Source organism: Triticum aestivum, chromosome 3A, assembly GCF_018294505.1.
Source record: "Triticum aestivum cultivar Chinese Spring chromosome 3A, IWGSC CS RefSeq v2.1, whole genome shotgun sequence".
In the NCBI taxonomy this organism is placed as follows: Eukaryota; Viridiplantae; Streptophyta; class Magnoliopsida; order Poales; family Poaceae; genus Triticum; species Triticum aestivum.
The window spans coordinates 31,381,257-31,390,306 of NC_057800.1; the positions used below are offsets into that span (position 1 = coordinate 31,381,257).

The window sequence follows — 9,050 nt, forward strand, 5'->3', positions numbered from 1 at the left end:
AAGTGTGTAAGTTACTGGCTTATGTTCTTGCCCATTGTGACCAGCCTTACCGCGCTTCCTCACGTGACCAAACAAACAAATTCAGACTTTTTCTTTCTTTCTAAAGGGAACAAACTGAGACTTTGTTGAGAGTAAAAAGAGAGGTGTGAAAAGCAAAAGGGTCAAAGAGCTTCGCATCGCACCGTCGCTCTCCCCTCCCTCTTTACTGCTGGGGTCCGCCACTTACCGTTGATCGAGCGGCCGTTGAGGCCATAGCGCGGCGCGGCGGTGCCTGCAGCGCCGTCCGATCCTCCAGCGCGGCCAGATCCAGCATTTCCAGCCTCGTCTCCTTCCTTCCACGGTTCAACGTACCAGGGTACCACCACGTCTCCTCCACTCCGCTGCAGCTCCGTTCACACCCGCTCCCTCCTAAAACTCCCCACCAAATTCTCCGCCCAGGGGACGCGCGCCGCTCCTCCGGCCAGCCCCGGGAGCGGCAATGCGGCTCCTCCTCCTGCTCCCACTCCTCGTCGCGGCCACCGGCGCCGCCCGCGACTCCGACGACCCCTTCCTCTCCGGCGGTAAGCACCTCCAATCCAGCTAGCTACAAACAAAATTATACTCCGCTGTACGCTGACGCTCTCTCTGCCCGTGCAGCCCAGGCGAACCACAGCTACAACATCGACTGCGGCGGCGCGGCGGACTTCACCTCGGCCTTCGGCCGCCGCTGGCTGGCGGACCGCTTCTTCTCGGCGGGGGGCAACGCGGGGATGGTCGCCGAGCCGCACCGCTTCCCGCAGCCGCAGGAGCGCACGCTGCGCTTCTTCCCGCCCGCCTCCGCCGGCAAGACCTCCTGCTACTCCCTCCCGCTCGCCCCCGGCCGCTACTACCTCCGCGTCTTCTCCGTCTACGACAACTACGACTCCAAGCTCCGCTCCCCGTCCTTCGACGTCTCCGCCGCCGCCACGCTCGTGCTCTCCTTCCGCTCCCCGTGGCCCGAGACCGCCGCGCGCTACGGGGCCTACTCCGACCTCATCTTCCCCTCCGACGCAGAGGCCACCGACGTCTGCTTCTACTCGCTCTCCACCGACGCCCCCGTCGTCGCCTCCATCGAGGTCGCCCCCGTCCACCCGCTCGCCTACGACGGCGCCACCACCGGCGCCGACGTCGTCCTCGTCAACTACGGCCGCCTCACCTGCGGGAACAGCCTCTTCGGCCCCGGCTTCACCAACGACTCCGACGCCTTCTCCAGGGTGTGGCAGGCCGGCACAGATTTCCGGAACAACGACCTCACCTACGACGCCATTACTGCCGGTGGGAGGAAGATTTTCGGCAGCAACCAGCCGCCCAATTACTTCCCCACCAAGATGTACAGGTCGGCGGTGACCACCGGCGGGGACGCCTCCAACGAGATCGAGTACCTGATGCCGGTGGACACGAGGATGTCCTACATGGTCTGGCTGCATTTCGCGGAGATCGACGCCGGGGTCAGGGCCCCTGGCCAGAGGGTGTTCGACATAATGCTTGCCGGGAGGAACGTGACCAGGATCGACATCTTCAAGCAGGTGGGAGGGTTCACGGCCTTCAAGTGGACATACATTGTGGAGAACCTGACCAGCTCCACCATGAGCGTCAGGCTTGTGCCAGTAGTGGGACGGCCGATTCTGTGCGGGCTCGAGAATTACGCAATGGTGCCCCTTGAGACAAGGACGGTGCCACACCAAGGTAACCTATAATTCGATACTCTATGCGCATTCTCCGAACAAGATGGGCCGATCGAGCTCTCCAATTTTCACTATAAAAAACCAGCCTACATTCGCTGAGCATGTTGCACTGTTTTTGGCAGCGGCTGCGATGAAGGCCCTGAAGGATTCACTGAAAATTCCAGCTAGGATGGGGTGGAATGGGGACCCTTGCGCGCCGCGGACATGGGATGCATGGGAGGGAGTCACTTGCCATCCTGGTAACAAAGGGCTTGTGATCACTCAGCTGTGAGTGCACTTTCGATATCTCAATGCTATTTTTATCCATTCACTGTTTCATTAGGGTATTTCTGTTTTGCTGTCAAGTAGTCATTATTCTGTGTCTGACTTACCAAATACATTTCTGTTTTAATCCCCAAAGACAACCGTAGAATTATCTTTCAAAGGCACCGGTAGTGTTTGCAGATCATTGTTGAGGAAAGATATCTTGACAGTCACACAGCACTAGCAGCAAATATATCTGCCTTAGTGATTGCTGCCTGTTTACTACTCTACCAATCTCAGCTGTACCAGAAAGCTGAGCTGCAAAATTTTAATTACATTAAAAAAATTGTCCTAAAATCCTAAATCCAAATACTATGCATGCATCGTTATCAATGTATCATTATATGGGCTTGAATGAAATTTCACAGTAGATGCATCAGTGGACATAGGAAATAAAATTGTAATGCCCTACTTATTAGTATCTTGTGAAAAGTTGAATAGTTGATGTCATAACTCTTATGTTTTTTTCTAATTTGCCCTGACAGGGATCTTGCAAGTCAAGGGCTGAAAGGTTTCATCTCTGATGAAATTAGTCATCTGACCGACTTGGTAAGCTTGTAAGTATCATTGCACACACTTAAAGTTGATTCAACTTGATCCTGGTCTTCATTGGTATTTGTAGCTTCCGCATATCGATGCCTCTTGAGTTTCATGTTTGCATTAGCTATGCAGGAGCACATGAGTTGTAACTTTGAAATTCAAAGCTTTCTAGTATTCGTTCCGATCCAAAATAAGTGTCGTGGTTTTAGTTCAATACTCCCTCATATCCAAAGTAAGTGTCATTGTACTAAAACCACGGCACTTATTATGGATAGGAGGGAGTACTGTAGATAACTGTTTGCCTTTGGTCATGATACCTGAGAGACTTAAATGAGTAGCTTCATATGACTATTTCATCTCTAGGTACTAAAGCAAGGAGTAGTACAAATCCAAAAAATAGAGATGAGAGTACAGGGTGTCACCTGGAAATAAATGAAATCTCAAATTCAGTGTGAAATATATTATTGGAGGGTCCCAAAGTCAATGTAGGACCAACTGCCAAGGAGTGGTAGAGCACTATGTGTAGCAACCCTTGACCTGGACAGGCATCACACCATGCATCTGGAATGAGCCGAGTGGCTTTCTCAGTCCCACCTGTCAATCACATGTTCAATAGAAAGGCAATATTTCAACAAAAAAACACGCTAACTATTTTCTCATTTGCTGGCTTCACCGGATTGCGTTGGACCCATTTTGTATGTACTTGTTGGTTTGATGAAAAAAATCCTGCAAGTGGGGCTTCCCTTCACTGTTCTTTTAGGTCTTGTACAATGAGAGGTGCTTAGGGAAGGTGCTTAGAGAAATAAACCAGACTTTCCTTAAGCACCGGTGCTTATTTGTACAGGATAGACGCTTAACTAAGCGTCTCTCCTGTAGAAATAGGCACCGGTGCTTCAGAAAAACCCGGTTTATTTTTCTAAGCATCTCTCTAAGCACCTCCCATTGTACAAGGCCTTAGAAGGAACTTCCTGTAGGAGGTTTCAGCACAAATCTGGAACGATATAGATACATCAATGCAGATGATGACTACAATATTAAACAATGAACAACGTTAGGTGCATCATGCAATTGTTTCTCCAGAACCTGTTCAATTGATACTTCTGTGTTCCAGATATATCGTCCATGATATCAAGTTTAAATTGTTTACCATTTCATATTTTCATATGTGCTCATATTATTTTGAAAGTACTTGGTTTTAAGCTATAGAAAATGGTGTTATTTTACTTACGCAGTTTACAATTTTTCATCTCTCCTTGTTGAACATTAATATATATTATGATCTTGCCTCCAGGAACTTGAGCTCTAATTCGTTGACCGGAAGCTTGCCACCAGGTTTAGGCCAACCTTCACTTGCGACACTGTGAGTACAATAGTTCATGGCATGCAAAGTTGTACTGTTTCATGCTAGAAATATGGCACATTTTTATCGCGCCCACATTCTGCTGTTGACATGCTCATGATAGGTACATGATACAAAATCTTACTTTGTATGTTCATCACGAAATCTTTAAAACTGTAATTTGGCAGAATTTACCTGCTTCACACCACACCAGTAGCATTCTCATGTAGAATCATGAAGCTAGGACAGTACCAAGTAGCTCTAGGAACTCTTTCTGTGAGCTTCAGGACCTGATGGCTTTGATGACATCATCTTAGCTGGTAAGTCGTCTATGGACTGACTAAACAATACATAATAATATTTATCTGCGGGATGGTATAACATCTGTACTGGCTATCAAGGATCCTTGGTCTCAGTTTTTTTCTGTTTGTGTACCTGGATGGAGGGATGTTTTAAGTGGTCCAGATGTATCTTTGATTATTAGGTAACTTCAGCATGTTATTTTTGTTGAAAAATAGCATTGAATTAGTAGATGTGCTTCTAAGCTCTGCTTGCTCATTCTGGATTACAATGTCAGTTCATCATTGTCTGCCAATTCTTTAACATTGTGTATTACTATTCCTGTAGTTCTATCTAATGCTTCGACAAGCCTGATTCTCTAACAATCTGAGTCACTTTCATCAGTTTTTTTTTGTTTGATTTTTAGGGATCTGTCCTCGAACCAGTTTACTGGGAGTATTCCTGGCACCATAGGCTCGTCTAAATTACAGACTGTGTAAGCAGAGTTTTCCACAGTATTATTCAATTTGTTAATGCAATTTTTAGCTATCCTGCATATGTATGCAACAATGCTGACTTACTAGGTACCTCTTATGCAGTCTACTAAACGGCAATCAACTTGATGGGCAAGTTCCAGAAAGACTTTATTCAGTTGGCGTGCATGGTGGCGTGATAGAGTAAGATATCTCCACTATTTTCATACAACAGAATTCTCACTTTCTTCCTCAGGATGACCATCCGGAAGAGTTATTGTACTCATGCTATTTGTTCCAGCCCTACAAACGAGGTCAAAGAGTTGTGGGTTTAGCTCATTCTGTCACACTTAGTGATTTATCGATAACTAGGTTGAAGTATATTCTTTATCTTTCCTCAACAGTTTAGCATGATGCAAGTGTGCAAACCCAAAGATGAACTGGGTGCACGCCAACCGCATATATAGAAGCTGTATTTGAGATAATGTGTCAGGTATCAATTAGTAAAACTGGAGACCTGGGGTGAGTTGCAGGACATGCTCTACTATGTTCTGTTATAAATTATTACTTGCAACAAACAAGGAGAGAATATGTGTGCAAGGGGTGAGCGGATAGATTAAGAGCCATGTGTTAATGTACTAAATAGATTGTGGATAACTAGATGTGGTAACTTCCATTTCATTCTCTTGTTTTTTACAAATATGCATTATGTTGGCAGTCTGTCAGGTAATAAAGGCCTATGTGGGGTGCCTACTCTACCTGCTTGTGCATTATTCTGGGAGAAAGGAGGCTTGAATAAAACCGGCAAAATTGCACTTGGAGCCTCGTTTGGACTTCTTCTGCTTGTTATACTTATAGTGGTCTACATAGTGTGCATAAGACGGGGACCATACGACTACGATTTCGAGTTCCCTCAAGATTTGACTTGTAAGTATCTCATTTAACTCTTTTACCTTCATATATGAATTAAATTAATGAAACAACCATCATTTTGATTTTTAGCATTAGTGCTGTATTTCACAAACTGTAGCTGAGGCCAGTCGTATCAGTTATCGATTTATGATGCTGGTTTTGAAACTTTAGTTGGGTTTATACTTACTGAAACGGTAGTGTGGCAGATTTAGCTACCTACCTATATACTGCCTCTGCGGCTCTGCCTCAGTTATTCAAACTATATGATCTTGATGGTTATTGCTGAACTAGTCAACAGAAGTCACAACGCACGGCCCAATTGTCTTTCTTCATTTGGCACTTGTCTGAAGACAACACATTTAACCTGTTGGATTTACGTCTGCAGCGATATCAGCAATCTCCGCGAAAAGGAACAGGTATCAGCGGGCAAAGTCCGTGATGCTGGCAGAGATGGACGCCCACAACACAGATGGTTTCTACACGAACGGGAACGGGAACACTCGATAAGCGACACATGCACGCTGGAAATGGACCGGTTGTCGTATGCACCCAGAAGAAACACTCATAACAGGCTGCATGGTCAGAGCAGGGATAGTGCGTTGTGAATTGATTTTTGCCAGCATCATCGACATCATGTCCTTGTAGCTTCTTCGGTCAGCAGCAGCAGCTTCGTCGCCACTCTCTTGCAGATACTCCCATACACGACGGAGCTATGCGAGGCGTAACTTATGTCATGTTTACTCTACTTATAGTATGAGCTGGTGGTGGTAGTTAGTATTAGGGGGCCTTGCTTCTTTTTTCCGGAGGTTTTGGTCCAGTATTCTTGTGTTGGTTTTAGCTTAGGGATGTGATGTCCACTGTGTGAACCATGTAAAGGCAAGCGGGGGTATCTATATTTTTGTTGTTGTATAAAAACTTGACATGGTGCTACTGACAAAGGAGGCGAGGACAATGAAAACATTAGTTCGTGTGTGATCATGTTTTACTTAACGGCCCAGAGTTTGCATGTGTTTTTTCTTGCCAGAAGTGTTTTTTTAAGGGCCATAAGTGTCTCTAAATGTGAGTTGTTTTGGCAATGTCTTTGAATATCTGTATTTCTTATTGGACCGCCTTTTTTAGGAGCTGTAATCTATTGTTTTTGCTTGGTGTCTTAATCAGCTTTGCGGTACATGAGATCTTTTTTAGGGAAAAACATATAATTTTATTCACACATAATGGTTATAGGTACACTAATTTGAATTTAAGATAAAAAACAAAGTAACTCAAAAAAATGAGGAAGAATTACAGTGGTATCTATTTGGAATATCTTCTTTGTGGTGTCAATCTCTGTGAGACGAAATACTCCTAAAACTTCAATAAGGAGGCTGCAATTAGAATGGAGCAGCGATGATGTCACTCTTTCACCCACACACAAGCATTACCAATAAAGATTTTTGAAAGCCCCTTGAGTCTCCCATTCAAAAAGATGGGAAGCTTTGAGCGTTGAATATACTTTGGCTGGGGATGGTCCCCTAGAAGCACATGCCATAGAATCACAATATCTTCACCATGGTGTCAATGAAATATTTAATCTCCATAGAGGAAAAAGCTTGACACGCTAACATAAACTCATCAGACCTAACTAACTGGATTTGTGAGGACACAAAACTCTCTAACTTTCTGGCACCACCAAAAAAGAACAAGAGTAATATTGTTCTCATAAAATAACAATCACCACCAAACACTGACGAAGATATAACTCTTGTAGACCCGAGGTTTCCTCACATCTCAGCGCCAAAATGACAGCGAAGGTGAAGGGACCAAAATTTCTTTGGCAGCGGCGATAGTTCTTTGGGAACACTCACATGCACGGGTCCTCTTATTTAGCGACCTATGTGTGGGACAACACACAAACGTGCACCCCCTCCCTTCTCCCGTGCACGATTGGGACTGCCCGTGTGTGGGCGCGTGGCACCCTGGTTTTTTTTATCCTTTTTCTTTCTTTTATAACTTCAAAAAATGATTGAGATTTCAACAAATATCAATTTCATGAATTGGGAAAAGGTTTCTGGATTTTAAAAAAAGTTCATGGATTTGAAAAAGAGCTAAGATTTCAAAAAGTTCCTAAATTTCAAATATTTTTCACGAATTAAAAAAATGCTCCTGGATTTCAAAAATAGTTCAGGAGATTAAAAAAATGCTCCTAAATATCAATAAATGTCCGGAATTTAAAAACTGTTGCAATTGTAAAAAATATTATGAACTTGAAAAAGGTTTATGGATTTAAAAAATTATTTATGAATTTTATTCTTTCTAGAATTGTCATAAATATAAAAATATATTCAAAATAGCGCTCTGAATTTCAAAAGAACATTCCGAATTTCAAACAAGTTCATCAATTTGAAAATCTTCCTAGATTTTAAAGAATGTTCATAAATTGATTTTTTTTCAAGTATTTGAAATATAGAAAAAAATTCCAGGTTTCAAAAAATGTTCATGAATTTAATAAAAAGCTGTTTGAAAAAATGCGAAATAAAACGAAAACTTAAAAAAAGAAAAACAATGAAAACTAAAATAAAAATATTTCACAGTGCCACAGCTCCCGCGCCAGGTTGTGCGATTGCCCGGTATACCCCCACAATACAGGTGGAGTAGGATTGTTAAAATAAATACATTTTTGAAATTTCTTGACCATATTTTTGAAAACAAGAACAATAAATAAATTTCGTTAACTTTAATTTTATTGCATGCGAGCATATTTTTTAAAGTCGTTATATTTTTCATTTTACCTTTTTTTAACCTTTGTATGCAGCCGGTTTGCCTTGTGGAATTGGGCTAAAAAACTAAACATACATAAAAGAAAATCACTCTTTGCTCAGAACGCATATAGCATCATATAGGGGCTCCCGTGAAAAAGAAAGTTCCAAGAGATGAGGATGTCTTAACTTTTTATGGATAAATAGACAAATAGCTTTCCTTCACGTTGGTCAATTTGTAAGTTGTTGTCATCTCATTACAGAGGGGGAAAAGAAAAGATACCTAAGTTGGTGAAGTTGAGGTGATTGCTATCTTCAGCGTCTATTGCTCCACGAATGCACCCTTCTAGGTCTTCGTCTTCAGCATACGCGGACGGCAAGCAAGGTCGCGACTCGCACGATAGGAAGGTTCCGTCGACCGGGTCCTCATTCAGTCATCCTCGCTGCTCGTGGACAACACATGCTAATCACCAGACCGTGAGCGTTTTTCCTGGGTACCTCACTTACACGGCGGCACCTACTAGATATCATGACCTGATCAGCACCAGTCTGACCGCATCATTGATCGATATCTTTTTGCACGAGAAACTTTCAACCTATTCGGGCAGTGGAAAGAACATCAGAGATAACAGAAGTTACAGTTAGGTTCATGGATCACCTATCAACGACTACAAGCTCTGGAGGAAGTCGAAGGCATGCCGTTGACGTCGCCCCCACCCAAGCCAGAAAAACCTTGTTACAGTGGACAGTCGAAAAGTCGCTGCAC

The 9,050-nt window shown here is 43.7% G+C and overlaps 1 protein-coding gene across 1 annotated transcript; it reads left to right on the plus strand.

Moving 5' to 3' along the window:
- The first annotated feature begins 332 nt into the window (after positions 1-332).
- On the plus strand, positions 333-6,539 carry LOC123060011 (receptor-like protein 4). The gene is made up of 9 exons (XM_044482571.1): positions 333-560; positions 637-1,704; positions 1,826-1,970; positions 2,492-2,563; positions 3,838-3,906; positions 4,592-4,660; positions 4,764-4,841; positions 5,356-5,564; positions 5,935-6,539. The coding sequence occupies exons 1-9, from the start codon at positions 479-481 to the stop codon at positions 6,054-6,056; spliced, it is 1,914 nt and encodes a 637-aa protein (XP_044338506.1). The 5' UTR covers positions 333-478; the 3' UTR covers positions 6,057-6,539.
- Positions 6,540-9,050: the final 2,511 nt, after the last annotated feature.

Coding starts and splice junctions, on each gene's coding strand:
- LOC123060011 (XM_044482571.1), top strand. CDS start 479: ATGCGGCTCCTCCTCCTGCTCCCACTCCTCGTCGCGGCCACCGGCGCC. Junction 2,564..3,837: donor CTGACCGACTTGGTAAGCTT/GTAAGTATCATT, acceptor TCTTGCCTCCAG/GAACTTGAGCTCTAATTCGT. Junction 3,907..4,591: donor CAACCTTCACTTGCGACACT/GTGAGTACAATA, acceptor TTTGATTTTTAG/GGATCTGTCCTCGAACCAGT.